The 19,258-nt window shown below is 33.8% G+C and overlaps 1 protein-coding gene across 1 annotated transcript in view; it reads right to left on the bottom strand.

The window, feature by feature from the left end:
- The window catches only part of NBEAL1 (neurobeachin like 1), a 195,557-nt gene that overhangs the window by 107,812 nt on the left and 68,487 nt on the right, over window positions 1-19,258 (bottom strand). The window contains exons 11-17 of the mRNA XM_080798670.1: window positions 10,456-10,539; window positions 7,525-7,623; window positions 6,857-7,437; window positions 6,001-6,133; window positions 5,262-5,381; window positions 3,021-3,324; window positions 1,694-1,779 (exon numbers count right to left, since the gene is read on the bottom strand). Of these exons, the coding sequence (XP_080654796.1) occupies window positions 1,694-1,779; window positions 3,021-3,324; window positions 5,262-5,381; window positions 6,001-6,133; window positions 6,857-7,437; window positions 7,525-7,623; window positions 10,456-10,539 (1,407 nt within the window). The remainder of the gene's footprint in view (window positions 1-1,693; window positions 1,780-3,020; window positions 3,325-5,261; window positions 5,382-6,000; window positions 6,134-6,856; window positions 7,438-7,524; window positions 7,624-10,455; window positions 10,540-19,258) is intronic.

Consider the following 19,258-nt stretch of genomic DNA (forward strand, 5'->3'; position numbering starts at 1 on the left):
TGTTAGTAAGTGAGATTAAGAAATAGAACATGTTCTATGCTCAAATAACTGGTAAGAAAGTAGGATAAAATAAAAGTAAACTAGTTTCTAACAGGATTCTAACAAGATTTTTCAAATGTATCATCAATCTCCAAAAATGGGTACACAGAATACAACATTTCTCCAAAACTGTTAAACACAGAACCCTTGTATCATGATTTTATCACCATTTTCAAGAAATATTCTTCCAAGAAACTCTTTATTATATATATTTGTCATCTGAGTTTCTTGAAGAAAAACAAAAAAAAAAACAAAAAATGGCTATTTTCTTATTACAGATTTTTTACTGTTGGAAGTTTGAATAGTAAAAATTCAACTTAATATTATCAAGTTTAAATCTGAAAAAAGAATATGACAACCATAATGCCAAAAAGATTCAGTTAGCTATCACAAGTCTAAAACATGCTACCAAATACATTAGTGAGATTAAAATCAATTATTTCCTATCTACTTATAATAGATTAAAAATAAGTATATGATATAGTTCTTGCCAAGAAAATACAGTCTAGTTCACAGACAAACATATCTTTGGAAAAAAGTTAATGTTACAAAAGATAAACACTAAAAAAAAGGAGGCCCAAGAGACATTATAGCCAATGCGATGCATGAACCTTGATCCAGATTTCAGTTTGAAAAGGCTAAACAAAGTATTTTTGGGAAAACTGGGAAAATTTGAATGAATCATATAGTACAGAAATTATTAATAATTTTTCTGGGTAGGTTAATGATTACACAGAAACACTAAGGAGTAAAGTGTCTGATAGTTATGTCAATCTGCCTTCACAAAAGACTGGAGACAAAGTCAACAGGTATGGCAAAATGTTAGTGATTAGTGAATTAGTGAATGAATGGAGAGAACACAGGATTTCAGTTTAACATTCTTTCAACCTCTCTAGGCTTGAAATTAATTAAAATTAAAAGTTAGGGGAATACAAATGATAGGTAAATTTTATTAGGTCAAATATCACAAATAAGTATTCAAAGTAATAAATTATGACCAGGTACTAGCTGGCTAAACTAGAAAAAAGGTTCTACAGTGTATAATCTCACAAAAAGCACTTTCTGGGTCAATGTAACATTTAGTATAACAAAGACAACTAATATTGTTTATGCCACTTTTCTTTTTCTTCCTCCCAGTTCTACATTTGATCTTTCCCTCAGCCCTTGTTGACCTTAATTACTTTCACTAGGTAGGTCTTTGAAGGAAAAAGGACAACACATGCTATGCATATATGTAGTTTCTTTTTTCTCCTTCTGAAATAAACATTCCATTTTTTGGTTTGTTTTCTTGCATTACATTTAAAAAATAAACAAAAAAATGTTGAGCATAATTTTGTTTAATCTCTCCTTCCAAAGAAGTAGGATAACAAAAAGTTTAAATGGTTTCATTTACTGATGTCAATTCATTAGTACAAATTCCCACCCCAACGATTCCCACTACTACTGGGATGACATAATGATTAACATTTGAATCCTAGTTGAGAACTGCACTTTAATTTTATTGCTTCTCCTCTTATTTCGAAAATTAATAATTTTTAATGAAAATTCAAGTCTGTCCTTCTTAATTATCCATTGAAATGACAAAAGGAACAAGAAAGGAATTTTAGTTGACAGCATAGTTACAACTAGATACACGCCATGCATTTACTCTCACCTTTGCAGTGTAGTGAAGAAGGATGTTAGCAGGCAGGTCAGCCATGTCAGACTCCTGAAATTTCCAAGGGCTTAAACAGTTTGGACCTGAAAATTATTTATACACATATACACAAACATCATTGAATATATATGGCCACCTTGTATTATAATTTAATACATAAATTATAAAATAACAAGTTTTAGGACAAGACACATGATTTTAGAATCAGTCACTATGATTTCTTATAAATACAGGTTTATATTTTGTTTCACCAATTTATTAAAATCTGTCAAAAGTATTGGCAATATTATATACTGAAAAATGTTCCCCCCACAAACTCATATGTTGAAGCTCTAACCCTCTTTATGACTATATTTGGAGGTCTTTAGGGTAACTAAGGTTAAATGATGTCAAAAGGGCCCCTTATAAGAAGAGGAATAGGTATCTTTCTCTTTGCACATACACCAAGCGAAGATGGATGCCATGTGAGTACATAGTGAGAAGGTAGCCATCTACAGGCCAGGGAGAGTTCTCAACAAACCAAGCCTGAAGGAAATTTGATCTTGGAATTATAACATTTAGAATTGTGAGGAAATAGTGTATAAGCCACCCAAATCTGTGGTATGGAGTTACAGCAGTCCTAATAGACTAATACAGACATTATTATGGATGATGTTTGAAAAATTTCCTAGGGCGCCTGGGTGGCTCAGTGGGTTAAGCCTCTGCCTTCGGATCAGGTCATGATCTCAGGGTCCTGGGATTGAGCCCCACGTTGGGCTCTCTGCTCAGCAGGGAGCCTGCTTCCCCCTCTCTCTGCCTGCCTCTCTGTCTGCTTGTGATCTCTCTCTGTCAAATAAATAAATTAAAAAAAAAAATTTCCTAAAGGTTTGCTTTACTTATGCCTACCAAAAAAAGAATGGTGTACTATAATTAACTACACTATATTTTACCCCAAAAAGTTATTAAGAGAGTAGATCTTTTTAAAAATATTTTATTTATTTATTATTAAATTATTATTATTAATTTATTATTTATTTATCACCACACATGTAAAACACTGTAATTATGTGAGGGATGGAGGTCCTAACTAACCTTATTTTGGTAATCATTTTGTAATATACATGTGTATCAAATCATTACATTGTACTTTCTAAACTTACCTGTTTTATGTCAATAATATTCTAATCAAGTTGGAGTGAGAGGGCATGGAATGTAGTAGGCTTCTTCTTCCCTTTGAGCTTCCACTACAAATACTAATACACTCTTCAGATCAAAAATATTCTTCAAAATATATGTAGGCAACAAAAAGACTATTTAAGTTTATACAGTATGACTACATGCTCACCTGCTAAATACAATGCCTTCACCTGAGGAGGCTGTAGTGCTTCAAAGAAGATGATAACAGACCCTAGCTGACCCTCCAGAGATGTGGGGCAGCCCCATTCACTATCTTGGGTTCCAGCTGATATCAATTTGGTAACCAATTTTGATTTTTCAAGTGTTCCTCCCCAGGAGGCTGATGACAGAATTCCGCCAAATGATGTCCGATGAGGGGTAATGGGGGAGGAAAAAGGTGGATCTGGGATTTGGGAAGGTGGAGGAGTGGTGGTTCTTTGCCCAGCTGAACCAATGCAGCAGGAAATAAAAGGCTATAAATTAAGAAACAAAATAAATCACATAATTTTAATTACATCTCTATCTTGATATTGAAAATAAAATAGTACATAAAATAAAGAAAACAAATAGATGGAAGATAAAACTGGAAGTTTTAATTTTATTGGATCATAATGTGTGCACGTGTGCACATATACAAAGTCATTATAGATGTTACTTTCGGCCTATGGGATTTAGATGCACTACTTTCATAACTCACATTTCAAGGAGTATTTTTAAAAACTTTCACAATTTTACTATATTCTAAAATAGAGGAAATTACTACTTTTCTCCCTTTGAAATTTATTTAAAAAACTACACATTAGTATAATAATACTAATTACAGGTTATCCTATAATGAGCATCAGGATGAACTTCAACAAGAAATTACTAGAATCCAGGATGCCTGGGTGGCTCAGTGGGTTAAGCCTCTGCCTTCAGCTCATGTCATGATCCCAGGGTTCTGGGATCAAGCCCCTCATCGGGCTCTCTGCTTGGCAGGAAGCCTGCTTCCCCCTCTCTCTGCCCACCTCTGCCAACTTGTGATCTCTGTCAAATAAATAAATAAAATCTTAAAAAAAAATCACTAGAATCCTAGAAGAACTTGGGAAATAATAAATTTCGTTATCTTCAATAAAGGCTCTTTCAAAATCATCTAAGAATTCTCAAAAAACTTTTACACTAATGTTAAGAATTATCTCAGTAAATAAATTCCATCTTATATTTGACTACAATATAATATGTAAAGGCTTAAAGTTTCTTCTTTATTAATTCAAATTCAGTGGGATGGAAATGAGTCCAACAAGAGTCTCTAAGTATTTTGTATACTTGGTAGGCTTTATTTATTATTTATTTATAGATTTTATTTTTAAGGAACCTTTACACCCAACATGGGGCTCGAACTCACAACTCAAAGGTCAAGAGTCCCAAGCTCTTCCAACTGAGCCAGCCAGGCGTCCCTTGGAGAGCTTTACTTAAAGACCCTTTGCTCTGCTCTACTCAATTTCTCTGGCTTTCCTATTTTAAGCCTGACTTCATCTAATAATAATAGACTAATATTATTAAATATTAACTTACTATATCTTAGAATATAGAAAACACTTTAGAATTCATGGGCACATATTTAAAATAAACAGAACCTTCTAATTAAACTGAAACTTTTCAAAAGTTCTCAATCAATGGGTCCCATAAAGAGTAGGTTAGATACAGAGAAAGGGAAACACTCTTACACTGTTGGTGGGAATGCAAGGTGGTGCAGCCACTCTGGAAAACAGTATGGAGGTTCCTCAAAAAGTTGAAAATAGAGCTATCCTATGACCCAGCAATTGAACTAGTGGGCATTTACCACAAAGATACAAATGCAGTGATCTGTTGGGAAACGTGTACCCCAATGTTTACAGCAGCAGTGTCCACAGTAGCCAAACTATGGGAAGAGCCCAGATGTCTATCAATAGATGAATGGATAAAGATGTGTTTTATATACATATAGAGTGGAATACTGTGCAGCCATCAAGAAAAAATGAAACCTTGCCATTTGCAACGACGTGAATGGAACTAGGGGGTATTATGCTAAGCGAAATAAGTCAGAGAAGATAATTATTGTATGACCTAGCTGATACACGGAACTTGAGAAACAAAAGAGGCTCATGGGGAAGAGAGAAAAAATAAAACAAGATGAACCCAGAGAGGGAGACAAACCATAGAAGACTCTTAATCATAGGAAACAAACTGAGGGTAGCTGGAGGGGGAGGGAGGGGAGAGCGACGGGTTAACTTGGTGAGGGCATGTGATGTAATGAACACTGTGAATTATATAAGACTGATGAAACTCTAAAACTCTAAAACTCTACCTCTGAAACCAGTAATACACTATATGTTAATTAAGTGAATTTAAATTAAAAAAAAAAAAAAAAGAGTAGGTTAGATGTGCTTACTTCATTCATGGCAGGAAATCTGAGAGGGGCAGAGACCTTCTGCTGTCCATTGTCATAGATAAAGACAAGGCTCTGACCAAAGGGTCTTTTTCCAGGCATGTGAACAATGGTTATGTTGTGCTAATAAAGTAAGACATACATTTAAAGACTAAAATTACACCAAATCTTTGGAATGACAACTGTTTTCAGAGTATTACTTTATAACTAGTTTGTGTGAACAGTAGAACACTGAGTTTAAGATAATTAAATGCTGGTTAAAATTCTGTTCTTAAAGTGAATGACAATTTTTTCTGTAGTACTATAAAGTATAAAGGCATTTACATCTGTTCCGGAAATTTATACATAATTGTAACAGAGTATCTTCTCTGCATTTTCCAAGTCTGAGTATTCTTTACAATTAATTTTTCTAATAAGAAGCAATTTATACCTCAAGCAACGGAAATGCAATGTTTTTAATAACTTATGTTCTCATTTTAAACTAATTTCAAAATCAAATCTGATTCTAGAAAACTTAAAAGGAATGATAACATTTCCTTTAAACTTTTTAGGAGAAAACTTACTGCTGCTGAATTTATAATGATGAGGAAAGTGATATTAACTTCCTTATAAACTTGAACATTCATAGAATTTTAAAGTAAAAATCAACTCTCAAAAAGGAGACAACTCCTGATGTACATGCACCAAATGTGTTTTTAAAGGAAAGAACCAGAAAGTTAAATGTGATGTCCTAAAACCTTACCCAGAGGGAATCACAGAAACTGTGGTCAGGAAGCATAACTGTAGCATATTCTCTTTTTGTGCACACTGCCACAACCAACATACCTGAATGGGTAATAAAAGCTTCGAAACCCATGCCACTTCCTGTAAAGAAGCTAACAAAAATATATATTATCAGAACTTTTGAAATCAGTTGTTCAGCTTTATCATCACTGAAACACACAAAACCATGTTATCATGAATATCTTTATCAATAATGCTGTGGCTTACATTCTATTGCCAAATATCAGTCCAATCTTGCTTGAAAGATAATTCTTAAATCTTTTTTGGGCTTAATGGTTTAGTAAATTATAAAAGGTAGCCATATGAGTGGAATTCCATTAAAATTCCAGTAAAATGGTAAACCTGCAAATCTTCAAAATTCTTTCAAATAGGATTCAGAAAGCATAAATGAAAGTCTTAAAAATCACAAGGCATATTAAAAATTATTAGTTACTGAAGTAACTTAAGTTTGGATGTACATGCACAAAGGTTTTCTGATCCTTCATATAAATACACAGATTCTTCAATGGAGCACAAAGATCACCATTCATTTTAAAATTTCTTATTCCTTTTTCTCTACTTTTACAATACTTTTAAGAAGGAACTTTCTTCCCAAACTAGCCTAAGAACTGGCAAAATATTTGAGCTATGTAATCAATATCAAGAAAGCAATAAAACACTTATAATTAAACTGTGTACACCCCAAGGATAAAGAGGCTTCAGATAAACTATTCTGCATTTAAAAATTAGATGCCTGAAAAGCTTTTTCCTATTTGGGAATTACAGCATATACTGTTATGACAGTATTCATTTATATTCCGTAACTTGTACAGTACCTGTACAATTGTTTTCTTTTTCCTCCTTTGTTAGCGTTGCCAAGAGTCAACTGATCCTGATCTAAGCAAAACCAAGCATTGAAAGAAAAGGCAGACCCTGGCCACTTCTGTATTGAAGGCACAGAAATTCCTGCCATACTATGTGACAAGTTAAAATACTGCAGTGCGCTCTCTAGACTTTGTTTTCGGGCCATTGTCAGAATTGCTCGAGTCACAGGAGTGGTATAGGGGTGAATATACTCAGATTCACCCACTCTCAGCAATCTTAGTAGTCGACGGATTTCTTCTGAGCTCACTGACTGACTCCCCAAGGAACCATGAAGTGCAATCAAGTTCTCAGCACAAGTTCGGTGGAGGGAAGAATGGGAATCAAGGGTTTCGATGATGTGAATTCCCATGTTTGCATTGACACAAATAGTTCGGCTCTGCCTATTAATACAACAAATTCTTTTCAGCCAATCAGAGATGAAGATTTGCAGATCATGGGATTCTAGCTCTGGAAGCCACCGGATAAGAAGCAAGAGAGGGTGGACATTACTAATGCCCAAAATCCCAACTGAAGTGTGGTCACCCTCTACAGCCTATAAAGTAACATAAAAGACAAAAGGTTAGTAACCACCTTGGAAATGGAGATAATGGAACTTGTTTAATAAAGCTAAAAAACTCACCATATTCATGAGTTCTTTAAGTAGTTCCAGTGGTGGCTGACCCAGGGATTTTAAAACCTCAAACATATGTGTATAACCAATTCTTTCTTTAAATACTTCCTAGAGGAAGGGAAAAAAGGGAAATAAATCCAACAAAGCACATTTCAAAGACTGAATTTGTTGGAATATTTAAAATGCTGAGTAACACCTGTTTAATTAACTTAATATTGAAAAGACTGAGTTCAATATTTACTTCTTACATCACTTCTTCAGCTTAAAATGGATTCCACATACCTCCTGAAATATGATGTGACCATAATCCACCAAAATGTAAAATAAATGAAATAAGCAATAATTGTATATTATAAAATTATTATATTAATTTGAGATTAGGGTATAATCTTCCTTTCTTCCTTTCTTCACTTAATTTGTAATCACACAGTATTACATGAAGTCAAAACAAAACTGAAGAAAAAATGAGGAGACTCTGGTGATAATAGGAGTCAGACAGCAGTCTCAGAAGACTAACAAGTTCTCACAATATTGAGTGGTGACCAGAAAAAACTAGGTCATTTTCTCTCTGCTTTTCATATCTAAATTGACTGTCTTTTCTGGAACACCAAGTTCATTTCAGTAAGGTCTAAGTCCTAAATATTTTTGAACTTGTGGGCACACAAAACCATAAAGTAAAATAAAAAGATAACCAAAAAAGCTAGTAATACTAAACTGGTCCAGTAACTCAGGTATAAATTTATACACTTACTATAAAATTTTTTAAAAAGCATTTATTTATTTATTTATATTTAATTATTCCCCTCCCTAGGCATTCTTAAATACTAATTCAAAGGGATACAGTAGCCCTATGTTTATAGCAGTATTAGCTACAATGGCCAAATTATGGAAACAGCCAAAGTGTCCATCAACTGATGAATGGATAAAGAAGATGTAGTGTGAGAGTGTGTGTGTGTACAGATAGATAGATAAAGAGAGACAAACATATAAATATATACATGATGTAATATTACTCAGCCATAAAAAAGAATGAAATCTTGTCGTTTGCAATGACACAGATGGATCTAGAGAGTATTACGTTAAGAGAAATAAGTCCGTTAGAGAAAGACAAATACCATATGATTTCATTTATATGTGGTATTTAAGAAACAAGACAAACAGGCCAAGGGCAAAAAAGGAAAAAAAAAAAAAAAAAAGGAGAGATGGGGAGGGGGCAAAGCAAGAAACGGCATCTTAACTACAGAGAACAAACTAATGGTTACCAGAGGGAAGGTGGGTGGGTAGGTAGGTTAAATAGGTGATGGGGACCAAGAAGTGTATTGGGGCGCCTGGGTGGCTCAGTCATTAAGCATCTGCCTTTGGCTCAGGTCATGATTCCAGGGTCCAGGTTTTGAGCTCCACATCGGGCTCCCTGCTCAGTGGGAAGCCTGCTTCTCCCTTTCCCATTTCCCCTGCTGAGGATGGAGCTAGACATGGAGGTCAGTCTCACAACCTGAAATCAAGGCCTAAGCTTGAGTCTGATGCTTAGGCCTTAAGCATCAAGAGTCTGATGCTTAAGTGACTGAGCCACCCAGATACTCCAAAAAAGGGTATTTTAAAAATAACCTTTTGAATTTTAAACCATGCAAAGGATCACATAATAAAAAAATTTATATTTTAATAAGATTTGAACATCATTCCAGGTCTGAATATCATAATACAGTGCAGCCAATCCATTACTCATGAACCAATTACTGAGAACTTAAAATGATTTTTTTCTTACAGCAACTATTATAAATGGGATTTGATTCCCAAGCCAGCCTATAAAAGTTGTAAAAGCCTATCTGGTAGGCATCTAACCATGAGTTATATATAGCAACATCTATAGAGCAATTGTTAGATTCCTAAGAAAAACCAGTGGAAAGCAAGGAATACTACTGAAGGCATGGCTTAGGGAACAAAGAATAATTCATTCATGTCTGCCATTAGAAAGACAAAACATGAAAAAAAAAAAGGCAAAACATGAAATATATTAGAGGTGGTAGAGAGAAGGTAAAATGGTAATAGTAAGAAGAATGATGATGATGATAGACACTGATAATTATTAAGCATTTACCATGTGCCTGGCACTATGCTTACCACTTTACACAGATGATGTCACGAATCCTTAAAACTACTCAATGAGGCAATTACTAGCACAAAACGAGCATGAGTGAACAGCAGGACAAAGTCAGTGGTAGTGAATAAGACAGAAAGAAAATCCTGAGAGTAACAAAAAAGAATTTCCAAGGCCATCTGGAAAAACAAGTCCCAAACTGATAAGGCTGTTCACATGTGGAAAATGTTCACAACCTAGGCAGTCATAAACTGAGAAATAGTGAAAGAGTAATTATTTTATTAATGAAGAAAAACTATGATATAAAATGTAATTCTTAGACACACTAACCACTGAATCACATAAAATGATCATTTCAACCCCAGTGCTACCTTTGTTGACTGACACTGTAAATCTCTACTAGTTTACTGTTCTATCGTATAATCCCAAAGTAGTGCCCATAGGTATTTTGCTCTAAAATTATTAGCAAAATGATTCTGACACTGAAATAGTTTGCGACTTTTTCACTTCAGGTGTAAAACCACAGGTGTTATATACGTACTTTCATACATTACTTTGGGAATTATACAGTGAAAATTAGTTTATCTAAAATAACATTTTATGAAACAAGATGGGATCAGGAGGGAGACAAACCATAAGAGACTCTTAATCTCACAAAACAAACTGAGGGTTGTGGGGGGAGGCGGGGGAGGGAGAGGGTGGTGGGGTTATGGACACTGGGCTATGGTGAGTGAAGTGTGTAAACCTGGCAATTCACAGACCTGTATCCCTGGGGTAATAATATATTATATGTTAATAAAAATAAAATAAAATAACATTTTAGAGATTGAGGACGTATGTTTCACCTTAGCAGCTGGAGATTTGTTCATTACTGCTGTCAAAGCCTGAATGGCTGATATAGCCAAACAATCCAACTGTCCCTGAAACACCTACCAGAGAGAGAGAGAGAGAAAAAAAAAAAAAAGGTTAAGAAATTAACAATGTGTTTGAGATTTGTATTCCGTTAGGAAACCTTTGTTCTGAAAACCTGAAAAAATAATTACTTAACATGCAATACATTCCTTTTCCAATAGAACAGATTTCTGAAACATACCTGCAAAAAAAGTTACCTACTTGACAGAAAATAAGCCATGTGTCAAGAAGGATAAAGTTAAATTCACTCATTACTTTGAAATGTTTTGGAAAAAAAACAAAAACCAAAAAGAACACCAAGCTTAATACATGCTTTAAAAAATAATGGACAATCTCCAGAGGAAGGAAGGGAAGTCTATCATTGGAAATTCTATCATATTTTAATTTCCCTTCAGAAATATACTAACTTCCTAGTTTGAAATTTCATTAGCATGTATAATAAGATGTTTAAAATGTGTTGTCTATATGGTTTACAAGCCCTGTATTATAACTGAAATGGTGTATTTATTCACCGATCATACTTGTAAACATAGGCATATCTATTTTTAACATAAAATGCAAAATTTGAGGCAGAATAGAAAATGAAATATCTATAATCATTATCACATTTTTTGAGAAGGCAACCCTTAATGTCAAAAGCTGTAAAAAATAATTAAAAAATAAAAACCAGCTTCAGCTTCATTTTGTGAATTTCTGTTTAAGCTTCATCATAAAGAGATGTATTAAATTTCAGGGCCGTACATTTAGAGGAAAAAAAGTGAAAACAAAAGCTAACATTAACAACATTAAAAAATTGAACATGACTTATATCATCAGGTTTAATCAACCATGAAAGCATAGCAGGAGAAGCAGAAAGTTATAAAAACTCATAGTCCCAAAAATCTGCCTTTGGGAATATATTACTATGACTTAAAACTAGTTATTCCATGAATAGAATTTTCCTTTCTCCCTTCCACTAAAAATGATTTGAGTAAAAGGGGACTCATTAGATTTCTGTCATTTTAAGCTAAGCTCTACCACTTTTAGGCCAAGTTATATAAGCCAGTATCTTGATTTTTGTTGATGTTATTAAATATTATTACATATACATAGTTTACATTAATCATTCTGTATAAAGAATTTCATATGAATAAGATCTTTCCTACACATTGTTCAAGACTACTAGACATCAGCAGTACCTACAATTAGGAATATTAATATAAACCTCTTATCAATATCATTGTAAATATTTTATTAATCTAAATAAGAAGGCCTTAAGACTAACATAGAGAAATCTAAAATAGTACTCTATAGTTGGTATTTTACATTCTGAACAAAAAATAACAGATTTTCATGTCTCTTTATAACACAGCTCTATTTCTAAATCTTGGTATTAAAATAATAATAAAAGACATCATGTAAGCTCTCTCAAAACATTTTGGGAAAGGAAAAAAACCAAAGCATTTTTAATACGTAGTTTCTTCAAAACTGAATTATTTAATGCTGACAAGTAACAAAAACTGCTTATTTCTCCTCTATATCCATATAGAGGTAACTTTAAGAAAGGAAAACAGTTCAGTTTTATGCTAAATTAAGATTCAAAGTGTTAAGCATCTTCTCCCCTTCCTCCAGGATTTGGATGTCCACTGAATTATAAACATTACTCGTCAAAAAGAAGCAAAGAATCAAGATATTAAAACTGACCATACAAACTCACAAACAAAGCCTAAGGTCCCAATACACCGCAATGCTTAGAGAAAGAAGCTCCCAAAATATGAAGTCACCACCACGTGGACAGCATTGATATTGGGATCCCATTCCTGTACTCTGTGTCTCTTTAAACTGAAAAGGATGCACACATATACAGATGGAATACTGTTGATCATTTATATCAACCACCAAGATTTCAACGTATTTATCTTTTAGATGAAAAAATTTTTATTTTTAATATTTTAACAATTTTCAAAAATAATTAATGAAGATTAGAATTAGATGTGTTTGTGTATTTTAAGACATAAGAAGAAAAGTACAGGAATAGTTGTTCCCATTGACTGATTTTGGACTTCAGCTGAAACAAGATGCAGGCTTTGTAGATACCTGGTCCTCATTTATTTCTGTCAGTAATTTGTTGGCAAGGTCTTTCTCGTTCTTGTCTGCCACCTTATTGTTAGCATTTAAAAACAGCTGTTAAAAACAGAGACAAGAATAATGGAGAAAGAACATTAAATAGTTACCTATAAGCAGAAATGAAGTTTAAGTGGATTTCCATGTTTCTTGAAAATAAATTCAAGAACTCACTGGTGAAGTATATCACTTTTAAACTGACAATCAACTATTCACTTTTTGGGTTACAAACTAACATTAGTTCATACACTATATAATTAATTGTTAGTTATTTCTCTCTTGGAACTCAATGTTACTAAAATAAGAAATAATAGCAACAAGGAGATTAGTTAACATTTCTAAATTCTTAAAGAATCAGCAGAAAATAAATGTCTCACAAAAAAGGAAATTTGCTATTGAGACAGATTAAAGATACTGTAGTAAATAATGTACAATAAGGATTCTGTAGTCAAGTATGTTCGTAAAATGCTATTTAACTTTAAAGAATTCTTTCTGAAAATACTTCTCAGTCTCAAGTACGCTAATGTGCTTTGACAAAGGAGGTATGTATTTTCCAAAATTATCAAGAGTTGAGTATAATTTATATTAGTTTCTACACAAAAGGGGATTAGGATTGTCTCTGATATACATGGAGATTGCTAAGGGAATCTAGTATTTTGGTTTAAGTGTATAAAACTAGCATCCCCAAAGCTCTCAGGCACATTTTAGATAAAAGGAAAGATAGTTCAAATGGAAGTAGAAAGGGAAAGAAAGATTTATAAAGGAATTTAACAAGAGCATCCAAAGAAGGAAGTTCTTAGGAAGTTCTATCATTTCAGAAAATAGAAAACAAAAGTCCAGTAATATACTGAAATAATGCGATATAAAATAAAATAAAGATAAGGTATGAAATGATATGCAGAACATATATAAAGCTTAACCTAAAAAGATTAGTGTCCACAACATAGGCTTTGGAATAGAAACGTGGATATGAATTGTAGTTCTGCTAATTGTTAGCTGTTGGTTTTAAGAAAAACTTCTCTAAGCTTATTTTCCCAAAAGGGAAAAGAGTAACTCATGAAATAGAGGTGCAGATTAAATGAGATAATCCACGCTAGGTTATTAACATAGTATCTAGCACGTAACAAGGATTTAATAAATGAAAGCTGTTATTATTAACAACAAAATTTACTTTTAAAGATTTTATTTAAAATCTGAGAGACAGAGAGAGAGAGAGAGAGAACACAAGCAGGGTGGAGAGGCAAAGGGAGAGGGAGAAGCAGACTCCCCATTGAGCAGAGAGCCTGATGGAGGGCTCCATCCTAGGACCCTGGGATCATGACCTGAGCTGAAGGGAGATGCTTAACTGACTGAGCAACCCAAATTTTAAAAATAGTAATACTCCATATTATCTGGTGCAAGGACACAGGAATGCTAAAAACTGATGAGAGCAAAAATGAGTAGAGGCTTTCCAGAAAGTAACCCATATCAAGAATCTTAAAATTACTCCTTGTCAGTAACTATTTCTAAACATCTCCCTAAAAGTGGTCAGAAACTCAATGAAGATTTTAGAACCAAGATGCTCACTCCAGCTTTATTTACAATAGCATAAAGAAACCACCCAAATATCATTAAATAGTGAGATAGTTAAATAAATTATGATTCAACCATATGCTGAAAGGGAGTCCTTAAACTTTTTGGCCTCAGGACCACTTAATAGTCTTAAAAATTACTGAGAACCCCAAAGAACTTCAGTTTATATGGGGTTACATCTCTTAATATTTACCATATGAGAAATTAAAATCAAGACATTTAAATAGTATTTGGTTAGTCATTCAAAAACAATAAACCTATTATATGATGACATAACACATCTTTATAAAAAAAACCTTTATTTTTTAATAAATTACATTACATTAGTGAGAATGGCGCTGCTTTTACATTTCTGCAATCTCTTTAAAAAGTCTGACTTGATAGAAGACAGATGAACTCTAATACCTACTTTGCATTCAGACTGTTATGATGTTATTTTGATTCAAGTTTATGAAAAAAATCTAGCCTCAAACCGAAATGTTAATATTAGACTACAAATTCCCTAAAATAATCTTGGGGACCCCATACTTTGAGAAATGCTGGGTTGAAATATTTGCGGTCAGTAAAAACAATGTTTTTGAAAAATATATGGGAAAGACTCGTGATATAATACATTTAAAAGCAGAATATGAAAATATTCACTGGTATTCCAACTTTATAAAGAAAAGTATATCCTTGGAAAAGGTGCCTGGGTGGCTCAGTCGTTAAGCCTTTGGCTCAGGTCATGATCCCAGGGTCCTGGAATCAAGCCCTGTGTTGGACTCCCTGCTCAGCGAGAAACCTTCTTCTCCCTCTCCCCTTTCTTGTATTCCCTCTCTCATCTCTCTCTCTAGGTCAAATAAATAAATAAAATCTAAAAAAGAAAAAAAAGAAGAATAAATATGGAAATACTGTTATAGGTATTTTGCCACAGTTTTAAAATTTAAGTATTTATATATACATACATGTTTTATTAAAAGATTAAGAAAATATGTTTTTTATTTCATTTTTCCTCCAAAATCTATTATTGATCATTGCTCTAGAACTTTAAAAAAATAAAAAGAAACTTGTTCAAATAAGGCAATGTGTATGAATCCAGGCAGGTACAACTCCCAAAATCAACCTTTCAACCAAACTATTCTATGTATCCACTCCCAACATTCTTTTTCACAAAGCATCCCTTAGTTGCTCCTTTCATAAATTCTCATTCCTACTAAGACTGCCTTAATGATAAATTTTTTCTTGTAGTTGATTTTTAGGGGTAGATGTGGAGAAGAAGAGGAAGAAAGTGAATAAAACAAATTAAGGAATGTAAACAAGACAACAACATCAATAGCTTTCCAGAATCTTATGACTCAAGTCCTCAAATAGAACTTTACATATTTAGAATACATTGCAATGTCTGTATTTTTAAAAAACTGATTAAAACTCCAAGCACAAATTGCACTACTGGGTATTTACCCTAAAGATACAAACGTAGTGATCCGAAGGGGCACGTGCACCCGAATGTTCATAGCAGCAATGTACACAATAGCCAAACTATGGAACAAACCTAGATGTCCATCAGCAGATGAATGGATAAAGAAGACGTAGTATATATATACAATGGAATACTATGCAGCATCAAAAGAAATGAAATCTTGCCATTTGCGACGACGTGGATGGAACTAGAGGGTACTATGCTTAGCGAAATAAGTCAATCAGAGAAAGACAACTATCATATGATCACCCTGATATGAGGAAGTGGAGATGCAACATGGGGGGTTTGGGGGGTAGGAAAAGAATAAATGAAACAAGATGGGATCGGGAGGGAGACAAACCATAAGAGACTCTTTAATGTCACAAAACAAACTGAGGGAGGTGGGCGGGGAGGGAGAGGGTGGTGGGGTTATGGACACTGGGGAGGGTATGTGATATGGTGAGTGCTGTGAAGTGTGTAAACCTGTGATTCACAGACCTGTACCCCTGGGGCTAATAATACATTATATGTTTATTTAAAAAAAAAAAAAAAACTCCAGGCAGAGTGCTAAAGTAAGTGTATGGTTTTGAATTCTTCTCTTTGCTACTAGAAATTTGCTGTTATTTTCTTCTCATTACTCCAAATATCCTTGGAAAGCTTCTAAAAATAATTTTTATATTAATTCAAAGCATATCCCCCTTCCAAAATACAATATGGTGACACAAAACAACTCTCAAATGTTTAACATTCATCATAGCTATCAGGAAAGTTAAATGTATGATTCCACTGAATTATATTCTAAGTACTTCACAGTATGATGAAACTCATTTTGACAAGCCAAAGGTCTTCGCATAAATATTTAAGGAAATTAATGCAGAAACTGGCTGGTGAATCTCATAAAAAACAAAGCATAGAAACTACAGCAGCCAGCCTGAAGTTTTCCATGTAATTCACAAAATGTTTGTTTAATAAGCTTTAGTTGACAATGTTTCCTCTGGGTCTGAATATTTAAACAACAGTTGTCTTGATTCGATTCTGTATTACTATGTAAAACAAAATAAATTCTTTATTCCTTACTAACAAAATAATTTAAACAGAAGTCTATCATAGTCATCTGTAGCACCCTGTAATAAATTTAAGAACAAAGTTTTTGGGGTGCCTGGGTAGCTCAGTGGGTTAAAGCCTCTGCCTTCAGCTCATGTCATGATCCCAGGGTCCTGGGTCCTGGGATCGAGCCCCACATTAGGCTCTCTGCTCAGCAGAGAGCCTGCTTCCTCCTCTCTCTCTGCCTATTTGTGATCTCTGTCTGTTAAATAAGTTTAAAAAACAAAAACAAAAACAAAGTTTTCATAAGATTCCATTTTTATAGATTTAAGAATCCTATTATCCTATCCCTATCAAGTGTATTCATCAATAAAACCTGTACTCCTCCTATATTTAATACACAGAAAACATTTTTCTATTGATCTTAAGTACCAGTACAACAAAACTACTACAACCAGTGAACCCAGGGTCAGAACACCTGGGTAAGAAATCCTGCCTCCATCATGAAACATATTAACCTTGTGCTAATCATTTAATCTCTTAGGACATATTTCTTCATTTGTATAATGAAAGGGCTGGGCAATTTATTTCAAAGGTTCTTCCGTGTTGTTAGGACTCTGTAACTGTAATGGTTAATGATGAGTTTATAGTGATACTGACTAGAATATCCTGCCTAGGACACTACCTCCAGCAGAGAAGGCTGGGGATGGTCTCAAAGCCTAGCCTTCCCCTCTGAAATGGGTTTCTATTCTAGCATTTCCTGTCTCAAAACAATATGTGGTAAGTGCTATCAAATAATTAAATTTTAAAACACAAGGACTGCCAGCAAGTCTCCAGATCTAAATTATAAGAAACTCTGGCCTATACAACAGTAGAAAGAGTAAATATTAGCTCAACATCATGACCGCTATGGTAAAAAGCTTTGTATTTTTTAAAAAGATATTGTTGACCATGATGTGACATTTTTAAAAATACCTGAGTTTCATATACTGAAGAAAAACACTAATCAATTTTAGTAGAACTACATTTTATCCTAGTGATTTACCCTTCTACATGTGCGACTGGCAGGTTCTCTTATACATGGGAGGTTTTGTCTTGAAGTTGCCTTTGTAACTGATATATATTTTTTTTTCTAAGATTTTATTTCTTTATTTGACAGACATAGATCACAAGTAGGCAGAGAGGCAGGCAGAGAGAGAGAGGGGAGGAAGCAGGCTCCCCGCTGAGCAGAGAGCCCGATGCGGGGCTCGATCCCAGGACCCTGGGATCATGACCTGAGCTGAAGGCAGAGGCTTTAACCCACTGAGCCACCCAGGCGCCCCGATATATATATTTTTTAACAACAAACAAAAGGTTTTATAAAATTTTCTTATGCTGTTTTCATCTCCCTAGGATTACTTTCCTAAGAACAATGTTTAAGGGGTGGGGGGAGGCATGTTCACTCTCTAGTGGTAGTTTAGTACTTTCATTGACTCTATAAATGTTCATCACTATTTACATCATCAATATATATTCCTTATTTTTAAAATGTTATTTCTTTACTTTTCACTGAAAGCTAAGCAACATAGTGACATAAATGCTTTCATGGATCTCTCTCCTAACAGTGTGGAAAAATTTAAAGGGCTGATATTAAAATCCTCCTTTTGGGATATCTGTACAAAATCAGAATGAAACCCTAGTTTTTTCAGCACAGATTCCATGAGAAGAATACCTCAAACAGAGAAGTAAAAGCTCTTTGAAGTAGCTCCATTTCCAAAGGCTTTTCAAGAAGCACTCTAAAAAATTTCTGATACCATCTTGAAATTTATGAAAATATAATAATCAGATATTAATTATTACATACTCACACACAAATCTGCTACAAGTGTAAACTAGTAAAAAAGAAAAATAATAGCAAATTGGCAGTATACATCAAGAACATTAACAGTATTTCTATTTTCCTACTTTTCCATAATCCCCAATTATTTACAAATTGTTTCTATACAATGTTCCCTAACTTTAAAAAAGCACATTATGCCCTTTGACCTAGAAATTCTACCAGAAATAGAATTCTAGTCTATGAACTTGAAGGAGTTATGTAACAGCAAAAAAGTTGGAAATTAAGTTGAGTATCTGCCATAGGAAATAGTTAGGTACATTACAGTACATCTACTTAATATTATATAGGTATTTAAATCATACACAGGAAAATGCAAACAAAATCACCTTACATGAAACAAAAGCACAAAATTATATGCATCAAATGCTCACATGAAATTTTAACAATGTACAACAAAAGACTTTAAAACTCAACAACAAAAAGCAAACAACCCAATTTAAAAATGCACAAAGAACCTGCATAGACATTTCTCCAAAGAACATATACAAACAGCCAATAAGCACATGAAAAGATGCTCAGTATAACTAATCATTAAGGGCAAATCAAAATCACAATGAGATACCACTTCATACCCATTAGAATTAGAGATCATCCAAAAGAAGAAAATAACTGTCAAGGAGAGTGTAAAAAATGATAACCCTTGTGCATTGTTCGCAAGAACATAAAATGGCAAAACCACTGTGGAGAACAGTAAGGTGGT

The sequence above is a fragment of the Martes martes genome (genome assembly GCF_963455335.1).
Source record: "Martes martes genome assembly, chromosome: 3".
NCBI lineage: Eukaryota > Metazoa > Chordata > Mammalia > Carnivora > Mustelidae > Martes > Martes martes.